This window comes from Ranitomeya imitator, chromosome 3 (assembly GCF_032444005.1).
Source record: "Ranitomeya imitator isolate aRanImi1 chromosome 3, aRanImi1.pri, whole genome shotgun sequence".
Lineage (NCBI taxonomy): Eukaryota > Metazoa > Chordata > Amphibia > Anura > Dendrobatidae > Ranitomeya > Ranitomeya imitator.
The window spans coordinates 482,259,492-482,281,185 of record NC_091284.1 but is presented as its reverse complement, the minus strand read 5'-3'; the positions used below and the strand labels follow the sequence as shown (position 1 = coordinate 482,281,185).

The 21,694-nt window shown below is 42.2% G+C and overlaps 1 protein-coding gene across 1 annotated transcript in view; it reads left to right on the top strand.

The window, feature by feature from the left end:
• Positions 1-13,449: 13,449 nt before the first annotated feature.
• SLC5A7 (solute carrier family 5 member 7) overlaps positions 13,450-21,694 on the top strand; it is a 48,035-nt gene continuing 39,790 nt past the window's right edge. The window contains exons 1-4 of the mRNA XM_069760183.1: positions 13,450-13,607; positions 14,310-14,563; positions 15,544-15,657; positions 17,305-17,460. Coding sequence (XP_069616284.1) covers positions 14,386-14,563; positions 15,544-15,657; positions 17,305-17,460 — 448 coding nt within the window. The 5' untranslated portion in view covers positions 13,450-13,607; positions 14,310-14,385. The remainder of the gene's footprint in view (positions 13,608-14,309; positions 14,564-15,543; positions 15,658-17,304; positions 17,461-21,694) is intronic.

The window sequence follows — 21,694 nt, the reverse complement described above, 5'->3', positions numbered from 1 at the left end:
CCAGTTGCTGTGACCGCCAGTACGGCGCCGTGCACTTCCTCTGTGCTTTCCTTACCCAAGCCTGGGTGGTTAGTGGCGTTCGTCAGTGCGGCACCGCATGCACTCTTGTGCCCTAAATATTGTTATTTAGCTTCCTTACACACCCAGTTGCGGTGTTGTGCCAGCAAGGGTCTAATCGGACTTCAATCCTAGTTGGGGTTGAGTTCGCTGACTACTTGCTCGCGCTCTATGTGCGGTACCACGATCCTGTGACGCAACAGGATCGCTTCCTTCACGCTGGGTGAAGTTTAACCCACGTGTGTATATTTATGAGTACCGCCATATAGTCCGTCATTACTTGGCAGCAGGTTCCATCTCTGCACGGTGGACCCCGGGCTGCGAACGCGCCATACTCTATCTGTCTATTATTTGGTGCGTTCCGCTAGCCCTAACACTTATAAACAGCGATCTCTTGAAAAAGGCTTTACAATTATATGCCGAAACGTTGAGACTACATATAAGCTGTTTAAAGTTTCTTTTGCATGTGGAACCCACCAACCTTTTTTCCTTTGGAATAAAATTGATGAACAATTAAATATACGCATTTTTATTGTGTGCAGGGGCTACAGATAGGGTTAGGGTTGAGGCTAAAGTTAGGGTTGGGGCTAAAATTAGGGTTAGGGTTTGGATTACATTTACGGTTGGGAATAGGGTTGGGATTAGGGTTAGGAGTGTGTCAGGGTTAGGGGTGTGGTTAGGGTTACCATTGAGATTTGGGTTAGGGGTGTGTTTGGATTAGGGTTTCAGTTAGAATTGGGGGGTTTCCACTGTTTAGATACATCAGGGGCTCTCCAAACGCGACATGGCGACCGATCTCAATTCCAGCCAATTCTGCGTTGAAAAAGTAAAACAATGCTCCTTCCCTTCTGAGCTCTCCCGTGCGCCCAAACAGGGGTTTACCCAAACATATGGGGTATCAACATACTCAGGACACATTGGACAACAACTTTTGGGGTCCAATTTCTGCTATTACCCTTGGGAAAATACAAAACTGGGGGCTAAAAAATAATTTTTGTGGAAAAAAAAGATTTTTTTATTTTCACGGCTCTGCGTTATATAAACTGTAGTGAAATACTTGGAGGTTCAAAGTTCTCACAACACATCTAGATAAGTTCCTTTGGGGGTCTAGTTTCCAATATGGGGTCACTTGTGGGTGGTTTTTACTGTTTAGTTACAAGGGGCTCTGCAAATGCAACGTGATGCCTGCAGACCAATCTATCTAAGTCTGCATTCCAAATGGCGCTCCTTCCCTTCCGAGCTCTGCCAAGCGCCCAAACGGTGGTTCCCCCCACATATTGGGTATCAGCGTACTCAGGACAAATTGGACAACAACTTTTGGGTTCAATTTCAACTGTTACCCTTGAAAAAATACAAAACTGGGGGCTAAAAAAACATTTTTGTGATTTTTTTTTTCACGGCTCTGCATTATAAACTGTAGTGAAACACTTGAGGGTTCAAAGTTCTCACAACACATCTAGATAAGTTCCTTAGGGAGTCTAGTTTCCAATATGGGGTCACTTGTGGGTGGATAATACAATTTAGTTACATCATGGGCTCTGCAAATGCAAAGTGATGCCTGCAGACCAATCCATCTAAGTCGGCATCCCAAATGGCGCTCCTTCCCTTCCGAGCTCTGCCATGCACCCAAACAGTGGTTCCCCCCAAATCTTGGGTATCGGCGTTCTCAGGACACATTGGACAACAAGTTTGGGGTTCAATTTTAACTGTTACCCTTGTAAAAATACAAAACTGGGGGCTAAAAAATATTTTTTGTGGAAAAAAAAAGATTTTTTATTTTCACGGCTCTGCGTTATATACTGTAGTGAAACACCTGGGGTTCAAAGTTCTCACAACACATCTAGATGAGTTCTTTGGGGGGTCTAGTTTCCAATATGGGGTCACTTTTGGGGGGTTTCTACTGTTTAGGTACATTAGGGGCTCTGCAAACGCAATGTGACGTCTGCAGACCATTCCATCTAAGTCTGCATTCCAAATGGCGCTCCTTCCCTTCCGAGCTCTCCCATGCGTCCAAATGGTGGTTCCTCTCACATATGGGGTATCAGTGTACTTAAAACAAATTGTACAACAACTTTTAAAGTCCAATTTCTCCTGTTACCCCTGGGAAAATACAAAACTGGGGGATAAAAAATAATTTTTGTGGGAAATTTTTTTTTTTTATTTTCACGGCTCAGCATTATAAACTGTAGTGAAACACTTGGGGGTAGGGTTGAGCAAAATGGATCGGTCATTTTCATAAGTCGATGACTTTTGGCAAAGTCGAGTTTCATGAAACCCGACCCGATCCCTGTGTGGGGTCGGCCACGCGGTCGGCGACCTTCGCGCCAAAGTCGTGTTTCGATGACGCGTTCAGCGCCATTTCTAAGCCAATGAAGGTGGACGCAGAGTGTGGGCAGCGTGATGACATAGTTCCTGGTCCCCACCATCTTGGAGAAGGGCATGGCAGTGATTGGCTTGATTTCTGCAGCGTCACAGGGGCTATAAAGGGACGTTCCCGCCGACCGCCATCTTACTGCTGCTGATCTGAACATAGAGAGAGGTTGCTGCCGCTTTGTCAGAAGCAGGGATAGCGTTAGGCAGGGTACATTAACCCCCAAACCGCTTGTGCTGTAGCGATTTCCACTGTCCAACACCACCTTTTGTTTGCAGGGACAGTGGAGGCTACATTTTTTTTCCTCAGCGCCGTAGCTCATTGGGCTGCCCTAGAAGGCTCCCTGATAGCTGCATTGCTGTTTGTACACCGCTGTGCAAACCAACTGCTTTTTTCAAAGCACAAATCCTGTTGCTCCTTCCTTTCTGCACAGCTATCTTGTTTGTTTGTCCACACTTTTGACTTTTTTGTGCAGCAGTCCACTCCTTGTTATTGCTGCCTGCCATACTTTGCTGAGATTACTGCAGGTAGATAGTAATTGTTGTACAGTCCCTTTTTTTTTTTTTTTTCGTAATATCTCTTCAAGCCACTTTCTGCCACAGAAAATATACTCTAATACAGTGGCCCAGATTTATTCACTAGTCTCCCTGAAGAAAAAAAAAAGGGTGCAGATTAAAATTGGCAAATCTGCATCAGTGGCAGTCCTGTGTGTGGCATCTGTGTCTCATTTTCTGGCACAGAAAACATACAGTCTAACAGTGGGCCTGATTTCTTGCCAATTCTCCCATAAATAAAAAAATAAATAGTGGGAGATTAAGATTGGCAATTCTGCCTCAGTGACAGTGCTGTGTGTGGCATCTGTCTCTCATTTTGTGCCACAGAAAACCTAGTGTGTAATACTGGGCCAGATTTTTTGACAATTCTCCCAGGAAAAAAAAAATAGTGGGAGATTAAGATTGGCATTTCTGCCTCAGTGCCAGTCCTGTGTGGCATCTGTCTCTCATTTTGTGCCACATAAAACCTAGTGTGTAACACTGGGCCAGATTTTTTGACAATTCTCCCAGGAAAAAAAATAGTGGGAGATTAAGATTGGCAATTCTGCCTCAGTTCCAGTCCTGTGTGTGGCATCTGTCTCTCATTTTGTGCCACATAAAACCTAGTGTGTAACACTGGGCCAGATTTTTTGACAATTCTCCCAGGAAAAAAAATAGTGGGAGATTAAGATTGGCATTTCTGCCTCAGTGCCAGTCCTGTGTGTGGCATCTGTTTCTCATTTTGTGCCACAGAAAACCTAGTGTGTAACACTGGGCCAGATTTTTTGACAATTCTCCCAGGAAAAAAATAAAATAGTGGGAGATTAAGATTGGCCATTCTGCCTCTGTGCCAGTCCTGTGTGTGGCATCTGTCTCTCATTTTGTGCCACAGAAAACCTAGTGTGTAACACTGGGCCAGATTTTTTGACAATTCTCCCAGGAAAAAAATAAAATAGTGGGAGATTAAGATTGGCCATTCTGCCTCTGTACCAGTCCTGTGTGTGGCATCTGTCTCTCATTTTGTGCCACAGAAAACCTAGTGTGTAACACTGGGCCAGATTTTGAGCCTATTTTTATTTAAAATTTTAGGCCTACTAAGTCTGTCTGCGGTCCCTCCTTCAAATTGTCCTCCGCTGATCACACCAATGCTGCCTGTGTACCCCTGCAAGATAATTCAAACTGCTTTGAGCCTATTTTTTTAAATTTTAGGCCTACTAAGTCTGTCTGCATTCCCTCCTTCCAATTGTCCTCCGCTGAGCACACCAATGCCGACCGTGTACCCATGTAACCTTTTTTCAACCTGCAGTGAGACAACTTTGTGGTCTAATTTCAAAAACCTGACCTGCACATCCAAACATAGACTGAGTGTGAACAGGTGCTGAACCCAGAGTCGCCAACTTTTACTTAACTTTGTGGTCTAAGGCCTACTAGCAGTGTCTGTCTGCGCCACAGCTGTCCTCCTCTAAAAAAAAACAAAAAAAACCACAATTGTCTGGATTTCAGCCTGTCGGAATTATAAAGCTGCATTGAGGCCACAAGTTTTGTTGTGGTCTACAAACTGAGTCTTCCGCTCCAAGGTGTTCTCCAGGTTGCCACATAATCGAAGCTGCATAGAGCCTATTTTGTTATTTTAGGCCTACTAAGTCTGTCTGTAGTCCCTCCTTCCAATAGTCCTCCACTGACCACACAATGCTGCATGTGTACCCCTGGAACCTATTTAAAAGTACATAGAGCCTATTTTGTTATTTTAGACCTACTAAGTCTGTCTACGGTCCCTCCTTCCAATAGTCCTCGACTGACCACACCAATGCTGCCTGTGTACCCCTGGAACCTATTTAAAAGTGCATAGAGCCTACTTTTTTTATTTGAGGCCTACTAAGTCTTTCTGCGGTCCCTCCTTCCAATTGTCCTCCACTGAGCACACCAATGCAGACCGTGTACCCATGTAACCTTTTTTAAACCTGCGTTGAGCCAACTTTGTGGTGTAAGGCCTACTAGCAGTGTCTGGCTGCGCCACTCAATACAGCTGTCCTCTTAAAAAAAATGACCTGCAATTATCAGGTTTTCAGCCTATCGGAATTTTAAAGCTGAAGTGGGGCTACTAGTTTGGTTGGGGCCTACTAACAGTGTCTGCCGCTCCAAGGTGTTCACCTGGTTGCATTTCCTGAGCTTCTATCTTCAGGCTCTTGTTAAATAGTTGTTAAATGGAACAACTGCATTTGGCCTACTAGTTGGGTTGGGGCCTACTAACGGTGTCTGCCGCTCCTTGCTGTTCTCCTGGTTTCCTGTCCTGAACTTCCATTTTCAGGCTCTCGTTAAGTAGTTGTTAATATTACGCTGCATTTGGCCTACTAGTTGGGTTGGGGCCTACTAACGGTGTCTGCCGCTCCTTGCTGTTATCCTCCACTGAACAAAGCTGTGCCGCCTGTTTACTACTGTTGCCAATTTTGAACTGCATTTAGACTACTTACTGATTTTTGCCCACTCTCTGTGTCAGCCTCTCATTACAGTTGTCCTCCACTGAACAAAGCAATGCCACCTGGTTAGTCCTGTTACCAATTTTGAAATGCATTTAGCCCACTTTATTATTTGAGCCTAGATCTGTGTTTCCTCCTCATCCTGCCCATTGCCCAGCCAGTGCTAGATGACACTGCTGGTACATTGACCCAGACCTCTACATTCCCCTTGCATGCTAAACAGCCAGATTCTGACCCTGCTGAAAGTGAGGTTCCCCTTCCCGCATACTATACCACCTTACATGGGGACAAATAGGAAGGTGCAGATGAAAGTGCAGGTTCCTTCATCAGGTGGGGGGGCCCACTCGTTCGCATTGCCACTGGCACAGGGCCCTTCATAGTATGCAAAATTGTCGCTGCCAGTGGGATGCGCCCCCGCCGTGCAAACACACCGCCGTACTTTGAGGGGCCCTGTGCCAGTGGCAATGCGAACAAGTGGGCCCCTCCATGCTTGCTCTGGATCACAGCACTTGCAAAGTTGAAATACTTACCTCTCCCTGCTCCACTGCCATGATGTGGTCCACGTTTCCTGGGCCCATTAAATACTTGACCCAGCCATACCCCCCACAAATTTTGCTAAATTACCCCCAATGTCCAATGCCTAACTATTATTATAAGGTAAATTAAGATTGACAAGCTTCAGTACCAAGAATGGATGTTTTGGCCATTAAAATGGGCATTGTAGGTATTTTCCTGGCCTCCACTCACTGCCGACTATGCTTCCTCATTGAATTGCATTGGGTTTCGTGTTTTGGTCGATCCCCGACTTTTTGCGATAATCGGCCGATTTCACTCAACTCGACTTTTGAGATAGTCGGGTTTTGCGAAACCGGACTCGACCCTAAAAAACTAAAAGTCGCTCAACCCTAGTCCCCAGGGCTTCCCAGAGTGTAGATGGTGAATGGTGAGAGGCGCAATGAAGAACGAGAACACAAGGTTGCAGTCTATTTACCTTTTTACTGAAGGCTTCAGCGTCCACAGTCCAGAGCACCGGATCACAGGGCAGGCAGAGTCCGGCGAGGAGTTTAGGGCCTGAGAATGACGTTGTGGCTTGTGATTGGTCGCGTGACGGTCACATGAGCGGCACGCGACCAATCAGAAGCTGTGACATCATGGAAGGCTCTAAACGCGCTCATTTTAAGCAAAGAAGGCTGCCGGTTACCAGCGGTGATGTCCAGGGGCCTCCGGAGAGGTAAGTATATCAATATTTTTTATTTTAATTCTTTATTTTACACATTAATATGGAGCCGATACCGATTCCCGATACCACAAAAGTATCGGAACTCGGTATCGGAATTCCGATACAGCAAGTATCGGCCGATACCCGATACTTGCGGTATCGGAATGTTCAACACTACTCGCTGCAGAAAGACTTGATTGCTGTGAACTTGCTGAAAGAGAGTCTGTACCAGAGACTTGGGTCCCTCTTAAAGGAAATGTTTGATGATTGTTTTACTAAAACGTTAATAATACTGAAGAATTTAGATAGTTTAATAATGTTAATAAAGATTGAGGACAGGAAAGTTTGAAGTGAGCCCGTAGGGGTTAGAGAGAGAGTCCTCCTGAGAAACGTAGAAAGATGGTCGGCACAATGGCAGTAGGCTCAACCAAGGAGCTAGGCGGTCCTGCATTGGTGAAGTGAGAACGGAAAAGAAAGTTGAGTTGTTGTAGTACTTGATAGTAGGCCTTTAGTGGGTTCAGCTTATACGCCCTTAAAGGAAGAGTTAGTTTAATGTTCGAAAATTTTGCACTTAGTAGAATACCCGGCTGGGTACAGAGAGTTATTTATAGTCATAATGTTATTTAAAAATATTTAACTGTTATTTTTGTTTGTAACGTTCAAGTGTCCTTACCTCCCATAAAGGGAAGCACCTTTTCTATTTATTTGTTCTTAGCATCCAAAAATTTTGTATGTCTTTCACTGCATTATATTGTTGTTCTTCTTCCCAGTCCAGGAGTACTGGATTTAACCGGGGGGGAGTGCAGCGCCCCAGAGACCTGGTCGTTGCAGTATGGCCCCAAGGCGAGTAGCGGTGCGTCCGATGGCACTAAAGAGTTCTCCTGACCAGGTATCACCAGAACACATTACACTTCACACTCCGGCCACTAGGGGGAGCAAAAGGCTTTATTTATTGGGCCACTCCTCACACTGGTAAAACTAGGGGCTGGGGAGGAAGTTAGTCAGAAGCTGACTGGGTTGGAACCAGGCAACATCCCGTGGCAGGGGGTGTTGCGGGGAGAAGACACAGGGGGGTCCCTGTCAGGCGTGGGAACCTGGCAGGTGCCTAGCGACAGAACAGAACGTAACGGAACCGCGCCTGCACACCTTGCGGCGGTATCCTAAGGAAGAGACAAGAGGGGAAGAATATTGTGGAACAGTGTAAACGAGATCAGCACAAAGGAGAGCCAGTAAGAGTCGTGCCGAGAGAGGAAGGCAACATCTTACTGAGGCGCGTAGTGAGTGGCCGGATCACCGTAGGAGTAACTGACTTCAGGCCTTACTTCAAATTCCGCTGGACAGTTGATTATAGGTTGGCTGTCTACCTTTTACACCTACGAAGACATAGGGGGCAACATTGGGAGAGGGGCGTCTCTAGGGTCCCGGAAGACCTCCAAGCCTTCCCGTCAAACGGGTGGCGTCCTAGCCATACTTTATCTGGTGGACGTTAGAAACTAGCAACATCTGGAACCAAAGAACGAGAGAGAGAGAGCTGTAGAGAACAAACGAAAGAGAACAGCAGTTGTGAGGACTATTCTGAATGCTCAGCAGGGTAGGACTACAACACACAGGCGCTATTGGTAGGCAACGATTTCCATCTGCGAGGGAAACTCTGGATGTGCCCATCGGACCGGCCGGTCTCTGATAGCCCGGTTGAACGTGCTCTGGACTGAGTGTACTGAAGCCTTCAGTAAAAGGTAAAGAGACTGCAACCCTGTGTCCTCGTTATTGCCTGCACCTCACACCATCACCAACCACCTTACTGGGAAGCCCTGGGGACATACTTCACCTGTGGGAAGGTATACCATCCAGCTGCCATTCCATCACCCCAGCGGACCCCACAGCAGCGTTGGTCGCCCTGACCGAACACCACAGGTGGCGTCAAGAACTACTGACAGACTGTACTACCATTTTCATTGGACGCCCCTTAGCAGGGTCACGACCGGGTCCAGCCACCGTGACAACCGCAGAACAGAAGGAGAAGGGACCGGTACCGAGTGACTTGTGGCCCTGTGTCTGGGGGCGCTCCATAAACGTATGGCTGACAGAAAAAGCTTGCCAGGTCCGGACCTGAATGTGAATGACTTTGTGTGGCTGTCTACCAGAAACATCAAGTTGAAGGTTCCTTCCTGGAAGTTGGGATCTAGATTTATTGATCCCTATAAAATAACCGCCATCATTAACCCACAGTGTTTCGCTACCTCAGGCCCTTAAGATCCACAATGTCTTTCACAGGTCTTTGCTCAAGAAATATGTGGAATCTCTTAAGTCTTCACCCCTACCGCCACCCATAATAATGGTTGATGGTAATCTACAGTTTCAGATTTTGAGGATTGTAGATTTTCACCTCCAATGTCGTTACCTACAATACTTGGTGCACTGGAAGGGTTATGATCCAGATGAAAAGATGTGGGTTTCAGCATCAGAGATGAATGCCCCCAGGCTGGTTCGTTCATTCCACATCTCTTATCCTGAGAAACCTGGTCCTGGGTGTCTGGAAGCTACTCGTAGAGTGGAGGTACTATCACGTACAGACAGTCGCCCTACATCTGGCTGCAAAAGGTCTCTGTGTTTGGCATTGCAGACATCTTCTTAATCCTTCTGACTGTCAGACCCAGGGGCAACCTCCCTTGGCACACCTGCCCTTGGTGTTTATAAACTCCCAGCCTGCTTCAAGGAGTCATCGGTGATATTCACTTTTTACCCTGTGAAGGATTGGAGCTGTAGCTGTTGGCTAACTTCCTCTCTGTTGCTCTTGGAGGAAATTTGGTGTGATCTCTCTGGAGTCTGCTAAAGCTAAGTTCCTCTCTTCTAGTTTGCCTCCCTTGATATCTTTAGTTATCAGTGGGGACTGTACAGTGCTCATTCCCCCCTATGCAGGGACTAGCTCTAGGAATATACAGGGCTTAGGTTTCCTGCTCGGCGATTGGTGTGGAACTAATTTAGGGATGGTAGGGTAGGCGGGGTGTTATAAGATCTGCTTATGGGTTTCCACTCCCCCCCATTCCCTAATGTTTGGGCTTCCTTTCCCTCATCCCTTCATGTTGCACTTAGTCTTTCCCACACTGTGCGTGACAATTTCTGAGTTCAATATATATATATATATATATATATATATACATATATATACATATATATATATACAGTGTGTATATACAGGTCCTTCTCAAAAAATTAGCATATAGTGTTAAATTTCATTATTTACCATAATGTAATGATTACAATTAAACTTTCATATATTATAGATTCATTATCCACCAACTGAAATTTGTCAGGTCTTTTATTGTTTTAATACTGATGATTTTGGCATACAACTCCTGATAACCCAAAAAACCTGTCTCAATAAATTAGCATATCAAGAAAAGGTTCTCTAAACGACCTATTACCCTAATCTTCTGAATCAACTAATTAACTCTAAACACATGCAAAAGATACCTGAGGCTTTTATAAACTCCCTGCCTGGTTCATTACTCAAAACCCCCATCATGGGTAAGACTAGCGACCTGACAGATGTCAAGAAGGCCATCATTGACACCCTCAAGCAAGAGGGTAAGACCCAGAAAGAAATTTCTCAACAAATAGGCTGTTCCCAGAGTGCTGTATCAAGGCACCTCAATGGTAAGTCTGTTGGAAGGAAACAATGTGGCAGAAAACGCTGTACAACGAGAAGAGGAGACCGGACCCTGAGGAAGATTGTGGAGAAGGACCGATTCCAGACCTTGGGGAACCTGAGGAAGCAGTGGACTGAGTCTGGTGTGGAAACATCCAGAGCCACCGTGCACAGGCGTGTGCAGGAAATGGGCTACAGGTGCCGCATTCCCCAGGTAAAGCCACTTTTGAACCATAAACAGCGGCAGAGGCGCCTGACCTGGGCTACAGAGAGGCAGCACTGGACTGTTGCTAAGTGGTCCCAAGTACTTTTTTCTGATGAAAGCAAATTTTGCATGTCATTCGGAAATCAAGGTGCCAGAGTCTGGAGGAAGACTGGGGAGAAGGAAATGCCAAAATGCCTGAAGTCCAGTGTCAAGTACCCACAGTCAGTGACGGTGTGAGGTGCCATGTCAGCTGCTGGTGTTGGTCCACTGTTTCATCAAGGGCAGGGTCAATGCAGCTAGCTATCAGGAGATTTTGGAGCACTTCATGCTTCCATCGGCTGAAATGCTTTATGGAGATGAAGATTTCATTTTTCAGCACGACCTGGCACCTGCTCACAGTGCCAAAACCACTGGTAAATGGTTTACTGACCATGGTATTACTGTGCTCAATTGGCCTGCCAACTCTCCTGACCTGAACCCCATAGAGAATCTGTGGGATATTGTGAAGAGAAAGTTGAGAGACGCAAGACCCAACACTCTGGATGAGCTTAAGCCGCTATTGAAGCATCCTGGGCCTCCATAACATCTCAGCAGTGTCACAGGCTGATTGCCTCCATGCCACGCCGCATTGAAGCAGTCATTTCTGCCAAAGGATTCCCGACCAAGTATTGAGTGCATAACTGAACATTATTATTTGTTGGTTTTTTTGTTTGTTATTAAAAAACACTTTTATTTGATTGGATGGGTGAAATATGCTACTTTATTGAGACAGGTTTTTTGGGTTATCAGGAGTTGTATGCCAAAATCATCAGTATTAAAACAATAAAAGACCTGACAAATTTCAGTTGGTGGATAATGAATCTATAATATATGAAAGTTTAATTGTAATCATTACATTATGGTAAATAATGAAATTTAACACTATATGCTAATTTTTTGAGAAGGACCTGTATATATATATATGTGTGTGTATATATATATATATATGTATATATATATATATATATATATATATATATATATATATATATATATATATATATATATATATTTGTTAAACACCTCAATATTACAATAGTTTTTAGATCAAAATCATCAATTGCAGATTTGGAGGTGATCATCTCATATGACCCTAAATATAAGGAATGACCTGATCTTCCAAGAGTCCTCCTCAGTTTACCCATGACTTGGCAGTTGATAAAATTGATTGAGCAGTTTACAACACAAATTATTGAGACACTGATGTGAAACATCCTGTTAAAGACTATTTCCTACAACCACTTTTATTTCAAAACATCAATGAGTGGTTTCAATGTATCTCAAAGACTAAATGTGAGCAAGATTCAAATTAGACAGTTTGTTAATAGCATTGTTTTTTCTTTAGTCTGTTTCACTATATTAGAATTTTCAGTATGTTAACAAGAATGTGGTGACCTGTTTCCTCAATCAATCTTTGAATTGTATTTGACAGCTGAGCCTTAAAAGTGCAGTCAAAGACTAACCATTGAGAAAAAAACCTTTCTCCCTTAATCAGTCAAATGGAAGCGGTGGAGGAGTATCTGCAGTGCGTCATGCCCAGAAGATGCATTAAATGTCGTGCAGGAATGGACGTGGATTTCTAGAGGTGTGCCTGGGTTATTTTAAGCTTCTGATGATGCCTATCCCTATTTTTATCACTACACCATTTTTTTCACACAGTCGCTTTCCCCTTCCCCCTTAACTGTTTCCCCATAATTATTCATTTATTCTTCTCAAAAGCCATATAGCTTTTTCTGACGTCCACCAACTGATCTATGACGAACAATGTTCCAGCTTTATAAGAATTTTCTTTTAATAAAGCCAATACGTTCTTAGTTGAGTCCAGTTTGTCAAGGACATGCCCAATTAAGTATCTAATAATCTTATAATAATCCCTACTATTAAATATTTTGTAAAAATAGGAAAAGGCAAAGACATTCTACAGGAAGAGGATTTGCTGCACTGGAAAGACAAGATTGTCAAGCATTCCACAGGTAAGACTAAGACTTTACTACTATAAATGGAAGTCATGACTTACATGACTATATACTGTCAGCCAAGACTAAACCTATGTTCATTCCTTGGTTGTATGACTATATACTCTCTGCCAAGACTAGACCTACTGTATGTCCATCCCTCAGTTGTATGACTAAATACTCTCAGACAAGACTAACCCTAGCTCTATCCCTTAGTTTTATGACTACATACTCTTATCCAAGACTAACCCTAGCTCTATCCCTTAGTTTTATGACTACATACTCTTAGCCAAGACTAACCCTAGCTCTATCCCTTAGTTTTATGACTACATACTCTTAGCCAAGACTAACCCTAGCTCTATCCCTTAGTTTTATGACTACATACTAGCCAAGACTAAACCTATTTCTATCCCTCAGTTGTATGACTATATACTCTCTGCCAAGACTAGACCTACTGTATGTCCATCCCTCGGTTGTATGACTAAATACTCTCAGCCAAGACTAACCCTAGTTCTATCCCTTAGTTTTATGACTAAATACTCTCAGCCAAGACTAACCCTAGCTCTATCCCTTAGTTTTATGATTACATACTCTTAGCCAAGACTAAACCTATTTCTATCCCTCAGTTGTATGACTAAATATTCTCAGCCAAGACTAAAGCTATTTCCATCCTTCTAGTGACTACTTGTTTAGATTAAGCAGTTTCCAATTCCGTAGTTATGATTAGGACCTAGGACAGTTCCACTGTAATAATGGATGTATTGCCACCACAATAGCCAGACTGAAATTACATCAGACTCTGTATTTTCATACGGAACATGATATATAGCCTCCACCTTCATGAGTAAAAAAGAATACATTTTCCCTAGAATTTTGACAGTATGATTTGACAGAGGAAAGCAGACTGCAGCTCTCAGGGGGTGGATTTTCTTTTTTAGTTGAATGAGAAGGGAATAGTGGAGTATAGGAGCAGCAGGGGGATAGTGCTCGTGCTTGTGAAGCAGGGTGTGTGCAGCCAGATGCAGAACAAGGGAGTGGGCATAGACTGTGACTTGGAGGTTGCTGCTGAATGATGACAAGTGTTTGATGACCTATGCATAATGTGAGTATGAGACATTGGCAAAACCTAGGTATTTTCTAATTGATTAATATTAGCTCGATCAAAAATATATTTCAACTTTAATAGAAAAGTACAAAGACTGATTCTGAAAAAGCTGATTCTTATCGTGACCAGATAGGGCACATTTGTATAGTTGTTACTTTTGTGAAACCATTGACTGGTTTAATGAATAAGAGAAAATATGACAACAAGCAGTATAACTTTTTATCCTTTTACAGGGTCCTGTCTCCTTTTGTTTCATAGTTAGCAATATTGTTTAAACTGTGATTTTTCTTTCTGCATGTATTATATATGCATTGTATATTAGTATTAGGTGGGAGCAAGAGATAAATCAAGTTTCTTATCTTGGAACAATATTTATACCACATTCTAGCTGAATGTGAGATCTATATCCATACATCCAGAATTACAATGATATCCTGTTAGTTATGATCTGCTAATACACCGTATAGAAGTAATATTGGATTTCTTGCCTTTTTATGGCGGAGTGATGCAGAGAAATCCCTAGCTTTGTGAGGCAGGCAGGAGTGATTGATGAAAGTAGGAGCTGGGTGCAGGCAGAGGAGCAGCTCTTTACAGGTGACTGACTTGTTGATATTTTCCTGTGACTTCCTAGATGGTTCTTATCCTGCATAGAGGTACTGTGTCAGGAGGGATGTTAAGTTGTCTCTATCTTTCTCACAGTTCTCCATGTACAAGGGGCACCAGAGCTATAGCCACATAGAGACCTTCATGAAATAACCAGACGCTCCTGTAGAAGATGGCTTTCCACGTGGAAGGGCTGGTGGCAATTATCCTTTTCTACTTGGCTATCTTATTTGTGGGCATCTGGGCAGCCTGGAGAACTAAAAACTCCCGTGGTGATGGAGATCCCAGAGAAGGAATTATTGTGGGCGGAAGAGATATAGGTCTCCTGGTTGGAGCTTTTACTACTACAGGTGAGGACCCACCTTCTTTCTTTATAAAGTTTTCTATCAGCAGCAGCTACTAAGGCTCAGGCTGCCGTCACACTATCAGTATTTGGTCAGTATTTTACATCAGTATTTGTAAGCCAAAACCAGGAGTGGAACAATTAGAGGAAAAGTATAATAGAAACATATGCACCACTTCTGCATTTATCACCCACTCCTGGTTTTGGCTTCCAAATACTGGTCTACGGTAAAATACTGACCAAATACTGCTAGTGTGACGGCAGCCTCATATATGAGCTTTATGAGGAGCCTGCTTTAATGAAGGAAATCTGCATTGATTGGCCTCTTGGCACATTATACGGATCCAGATGAGGTGCAGAAAAAGCTTACAGATTTTATTACTTGTTATTTACCACCTGTCATGTTGTTTACTGGAGATGGCAAAATTCATGCTCCAGGTTCACAATTCATTGCAAACTGTTCTGATTCCTGCCTTGAAGGCTCAGAGACCAGAATATTTTAAGATTCATTCCCTCTCTATTGCTGACTCCTCAATTATTAGCTCCATTATACAGGCTATGCATTTAGTGTGTGCCCCAGCTGCGTATTATTTCATTACTTTCCACCTTCATCTTTACATATTGCTAAATTGTCTGCATAATTCATGTTAATGATGGAATGATTAACTGCAGCAATGTTTTCTCTGCTGGGACTTAGCTAGACTTGTTTAATATTAAATGGACATTGCAGATACGTAGTTACTTTGTAAGCAAACAGTTAACTGAAGCACTAAATATTTCACTTTATTTTACAAATAGTGATTTATTTAACACACTTTCTCATTTCCAATTTATAGCAGTGGATCAAAAGAATCATTGAATAAAGGAATGAATGAATGAATTAATGAAAAAATAATATGCATATATTTTTAGTATTATTATATATATTTTTTTTTTTATTTATTTATTTTTGTAAATCTATTTTTCTATGTCAATGCAATACACCAGCAACATGGGTTGGTGGAGGATACATCAATGGGACAGCAGAAGCAGTGTATGTGTCAGGGTACGGGCTGGCATGGGCTCAGGCACCTATTGGCTACTCGCTCAGTCTTATCGTGGGTAAGTCAAAATTAAATTACATGTATTGATATTTGTATCAGTCAAAACTAACTATGGTTATCCGCAAATCAAATAAGAGTTGAGGAATACAAATATCAGGGAGATGCGGAGGTTAATGCACGGCTAATTTAATAAGCAGACATATCTAATCAATTTTCCATTGAAAGGCAGCATTTAAATAACCCTTTCAGGCCTTGAATGCGGTGTGCTGTTTTATTTCAGGGCGCACAAAGGATAATGCAATGGAGTTCCTATTAGTGAAAAAATGATAATGAAAATTAATTTACAAAAATGTTCTACTAGTCTTGAAATCAAAGCAGGGAAAAATATATTTAATACATATTTTCCATGTGTGATACTGTGAAAAATTTCAGAAGGCAAAATTTTCTAATGATGCATGTCTGGGCACACAAGAATTAATCTTTCATGGGATTCTTTACTGTGGCATTACAGTCTGTCTTCTGACTTTTCACATTGCCTCTGAATTCTGTATTTTACAAATACTGAATTTCAATGAAAATCATGTAAAGAAGCTGCAGACAGACTACCCTACAAGTCACCCTCCGAAAAGTATGCTGTCCACAATAATGCTTTATAAACCATATTTATATTGTTTTATGAGTTGTGTATGGTACATTAGCATGTTAAATATATGATGTGGTTATGTTACATGGCAGGGTGTAGTCACACCAATATGTATTATATATGGATAGTTATCTGGGGTCATCAGTTTAATTCTAGTGGATCTAATCACTGTTTAAAGACCAAAACCAAAATAGTCTACTGGTTTGGTCAATTTTTTCCCCTGTCTTGCAAATTCAGTTTCCAAATTCTCAAAACGATTTTATTTTGAAAACTGTATTAAGAAGTAAAATGTGATTTTCTTGTCAGCAATATTGAATACTGTGAGCAAATATAATTAATCGTCAGACAGTAGAATACACCGACTATAACATGTACTGACACCTGTGACATAGTATGGTGATCCAAGGCGAGAAAATATTTTACCAGTTTTGGGCTCACAAAAACAGCCATTGCAACGGAATAACCATGTAATTAAGTGTTGTGTATTACAGATATTGGTTTTTTTTTGTTACATGACATTATGAAATGTAATCTATCTAAAAGGTTGGGTTCAGAATTCAGTAAACTATAAAGAAACGTAAAGAAATATGTGTGATTGCAGTTGTTGAGTCATTTTGGTCATGATGTTATTCTCATCAGTAAATTAAACAATGCTGGGCCGGTCCCTAATATGTTTTACAATTGGAGAAACCATAAGGTTAGGAATGTTCTGCCTTTTTCATATACGTGTTAATGAACAGTAGTTTAAATAAGGCGTGGTCCCTTCACAGCACTTGTAGATAAGGAATCCTGATGTGCTGACCAACACCTTAATGTTGTAAACCTGTTTAGGTTTACATGTCTTGTTTGCAAATAGCAGTTGTAATCCAAGCATCCATATAGTACATCATTATAGCACATTATAGTACATTATTACAGTATGTACAGTACACATCAATGGTTATTGGATTAATGGCTTACCATTTCTATTGCTGTTGCTGCCATTAGTTAGTAGACTATAGCCAGTACCTACTTATAAGAACATGTACACTAGATAAAAATGTATTCTGCATCTTATTCTAGGTGGTCTTTTCTTTGCTAAGCCCATGCGAACAAAGGGTTACGTTACCATGTTAGACCCTTTCCAGCAGATTTATGGCAAGCGAATGGGTGGATTACTTTTTGTACCAGCATTGATGGGAGAGATGTTCTGGGCTGCTGCAATACTTTCTGCATTAGGTAAGGCCCTTGTATACTTCAAATTATCTAGGTTATATGATATTTGATGTACGAACAAAAATTAGTAGTTTATTATTTGCATTAAATAAAAGCAATATGGCATTTACATGTCTTATATGTCTTAAATAATGTTACATTTACAAATAACTGTATGTTATTGAAATGTAAGGCAATCTTTAATAAATCAAAGAATATTAAAGAAACCTTGAGCAAATATTGGAAATTATTTTGGGGAAGTAACCATGGCACGCTCACACCTACTTATATGGAAAATGGAAGCGTTGCCATATATAGGATTTTAACTTGTATATTTAGGATGTGATGATAATTGATCTCAACAAATCATTGTAGCTTCTGGTTGGCTTTTAGATTGTGTAATGCAGTGGGGTTGGTGCCGTGTGACAGACAGGCAGGGAACACAGGAAAGTTCACAGCAAATGTGTTTAATGTCCAAAAAACTCACACAGTGCACAGCACATGGTATCTTCCGGATCACAACCGGGGCGTCACAACAGTCCGTACACAAGACCGGTTGCCGAGGGTGACTGTGTTACCTCACACAGGCTGGACGCTGCAGAGCTACCTGCTCTGCTACTTACAAACATACTGATACACCCAAACCCTATACTGCAGGATTTTTAACTGGAATCTCTTGCCATGGGCCACCTGTAAGACCCGGCATTGAAGAAGCGGACCGCCCCACTACCATCCTGCAGTCCGCTTCAAAAATAAAACCTTTCCTGAACATTGCCTTGGTCAAATAGCTTGACCAGGTCCACACTTACTTTTACTTTGCCTTGTGACTCACAGCAGCAACACTTCCGTTATGTGACGAAGAAACCTTAGTCCTTTATTTCCAATATAAATTCATAGACAAGGTAATAAGAGCAGGGACAGTGCAAGTAAAAGGACGACGGCCGTTTCGCGTTATACACGCTTCCACGGGTCAAGAATCTGGACACACTTTCTCATTTAAAGATTTTTCTGTAATTCATGACAATGAAAATTGTACATTCACACTGAAGGCATCAAAACTATGAATTAACGCATGTGGAATTATATACTTAACAAAAAAGTGTGAAACTGAAAATATGTCTTATATTCTAGGTTCTTCAAAGTAGCCACCTTTTGCTTTGATGACTGATTTGCACACTCTTGGCATTCTCTTGATGAGCTTCAAGAGGTAGTCACCGGGAATGGTCATCCAACCATCTGGAAGGAGTTCCCAGAGATGCTTAGCACTTGTTGGCCCTTTTGCCTTCACTCTGCTGTCCAGCTCACCCCAAACCATCTCGATTGGGTTCAGGTCTGGTGACTGTGGAGGCCAGGTCATATGGCGTAGCACCCTATCATTCTCCTTCTTGGTCAAATAGCCCTTACACAGCCTGGAGGTGTGTTTGGGGTCATTGTCCTGTTGAAAAATAAATGATGGTCCAACTAAACACAAACCGGATGGAATAGCATGCCGCTGCAAGATGCTATGGTAGCCATGCTGGTTCAGTATGCCTTCAATTTTGAATAAATCCCCAACAGTGTAACCAGCAAAGCACCCCCACACCATCACACCTCCTCCTCCATGCTTTACGGTGGGAACCAGGCATCTAGAGTCCATCCGTTCACCTTTTCTGCATCGCACAAAAGCACGGTGGTTGGAACCAAAGATCTCATATTTGGACTCATCAGACCAAAGCACAGATTTCCACTGGTCTAATGTCCATTCCTTGTGTTCTTTAGCCCAAACAAGTCTCTTCTGCTTGTTGCCTGTCCTTAGCAGTGGTTTCCTAGCAGCTATTTTACCATGAAGGCCTGCTGCACAAAATCTCCTCTTAACAGTTGTTGTAGAGATGTGTCTGCTACTAGAACTCTGTGTGGCATTGACCTGGTCTCTAATCTGAGCTGCTGTTAACCTGCGTTTTCTGAGGCTGGTGACTCGGATAAACTTATCCTCAGAAGCAGAGGTGACTCTTGGTCTTCCTTTCCTGGGGCGGTCCTCATGTGAGCCAGTTTCTTTGTAGAGCTTGATGGTTTTTGCCACTGCACTTGGGGGCACTTTCAAAGTTTTCCCAATTGTTTGGCCTGACTGACCTTCATTTCTTAACCCCTTACCGGCATCGGACGTACTATACCGTCCGATGCCGGCTCCCCTGCTTTGATGCAGGGCTCCGCGGTGAGCCCGCACCAAAGCCGGGACATGTCAGCTGTTTTGAACAGCTGACATGTGCCCGTAATAGGCGCGGGCAGAATCGCGATCTGCCCGCACCTATTAATTAGTTAAATGCCGCTGTCAAACGCAGACAGCGGCATTTAACTACCGCTTCCGGCCGGGCGGCCGGAAATGACGTCATCGCCGACCCCCGTCACATGTCTCCATTGTAGCCATAGAGGTCCTTGAGACCTCTATGGTTACTGATTGCCCGTCGCTGTGAGCGCCACCCTGTGGTCGGCGCTCACAGCACACGTGCAATTCTGCTACATAGCAGAGATCAGCAGATCGCTGCTATGTAGCAGAGCCGATCGGCTTGTGCCTGCTTCTAGCCTCTCATGGAGGCTATTGAAGCATGGCAAAAGTTAAAAAAAAAAGTTTAAAAAAATGTGAAAAAAATAAAAAAAACATAAAAGTTTAAATCACCCCCCTTTCGCCCCAATCAAAATAAATCAATAAAAAAAATATCAAATTTACGCATATTTGGTATCGCCGCGCTCAGAATTGCCCGATCTATCAAATAAAAAAAAGTATTAACCTGATCGCTAAACAGCGTAGCGGGAAAAAAACTCGAAACGCCAGAATTACGTTTTTTTGGTCGCCGCGACATTGCATTAAAATGCAATAACGGGCGATCAAAAGAACGTATCTGCACCGAAATGCTATCATTAAAAACGTCATCTCGGCACGCAAAAAATAAGCCCTCAACCGACCCCAGATCACGAAAAATGGAGACGCTACGAGTATCGGAAAAATGGCGCAATTTTTTTTTTTTTTTAGCAAAGTTTGGAATTTTTTTTCACCACTTAGATAAAAAATAACCTAGTCATGTTTGGTGTCTATGAACTCATAATGACCTGGAGAATCATAATGGCAGGTCATTTTTAGCATTTAGTGAACCTAGCAAAAAAGCCAAACAAAAAACCAATGTGGGATTGCACTTTTTTTGCAATTTCACCGCACTTGGAATTTTTTTCCCGTTTTCTAGTACACGACATGTTAAAACCAATGATGTCGTTCAAAAGTACAACTCGTCCCGCAAAAAATAAGCCCTCACATGGCCAAATTGACGGAAAAATAAAAAAGTTATGGCTCTGGGAAGGAGGGGAGCGAAAAACGAACACGGAAAAACGAAAAATCCCCTGGTCATGAAGGGGTTAAAGTAATGATGGCCACTCATTTTTCTTTACTTAGCTGCTTTTTTCTTGCCATAACACAAATTCTAACAGTCTATTCAGTAGGACTATCAGCTGTGTATCCACCAGACTTCTGCACAACACAACTGATGGTCCCAATCCCATTTATAAGGCAAGAAACTCCACATATTAAACCTGAAAGGGCACACCTGTAAAGTGAAAAACATTCCCGGTGACTACCTCTTGAAGCTCATCAAGAGAATGCCAAGAGTGTGCAAAGCAGTCATCAAAGCAAAAGGTCGCTACTTTGAAGAACCTAGAATATAAGACATATTTTCAGTTGTTTCACATTTTTTTGTATAATTCCACACATATTAATTCATAGTTTTGATGCCTTCAGTGTGAATGTACAATTTTCATAGTCATGAAAATACAGAAAAATATTTAAATGAGAAGGTGTGTCCAAACTTTTGGCCTGTACTGTGTGTGTGTATGTATATATATATATATATATATATATATATATATATATATATACAGTCATGGCCAAAATTTTTGAGAATGACACCAAAATTATATTTTCACATGATCTGCTGCCCTCTGGTTTTTATTATTGTTTGTCTGATGTTTATATCACATACAGAAATATAATTGCAATCATATTATGAGTACCAATAGGTTGTATTGACAGTTAGAATGAGTTAATGCAGCAAGTCAATATTTGCAGTGTTGACCCTTCTTCTTCAAGACCTCTGCAATTCTCCCTGGCATGCTCTCAATCAACTTCTGGACCAATTCCTGACTGATAGCAGTCCATTCTTGCATAATCAATACTTGCATTTTGCCAGAATTTGTTAGTTTTTGTTTGTCCACCTGTCTCTTCATGATTGACCAC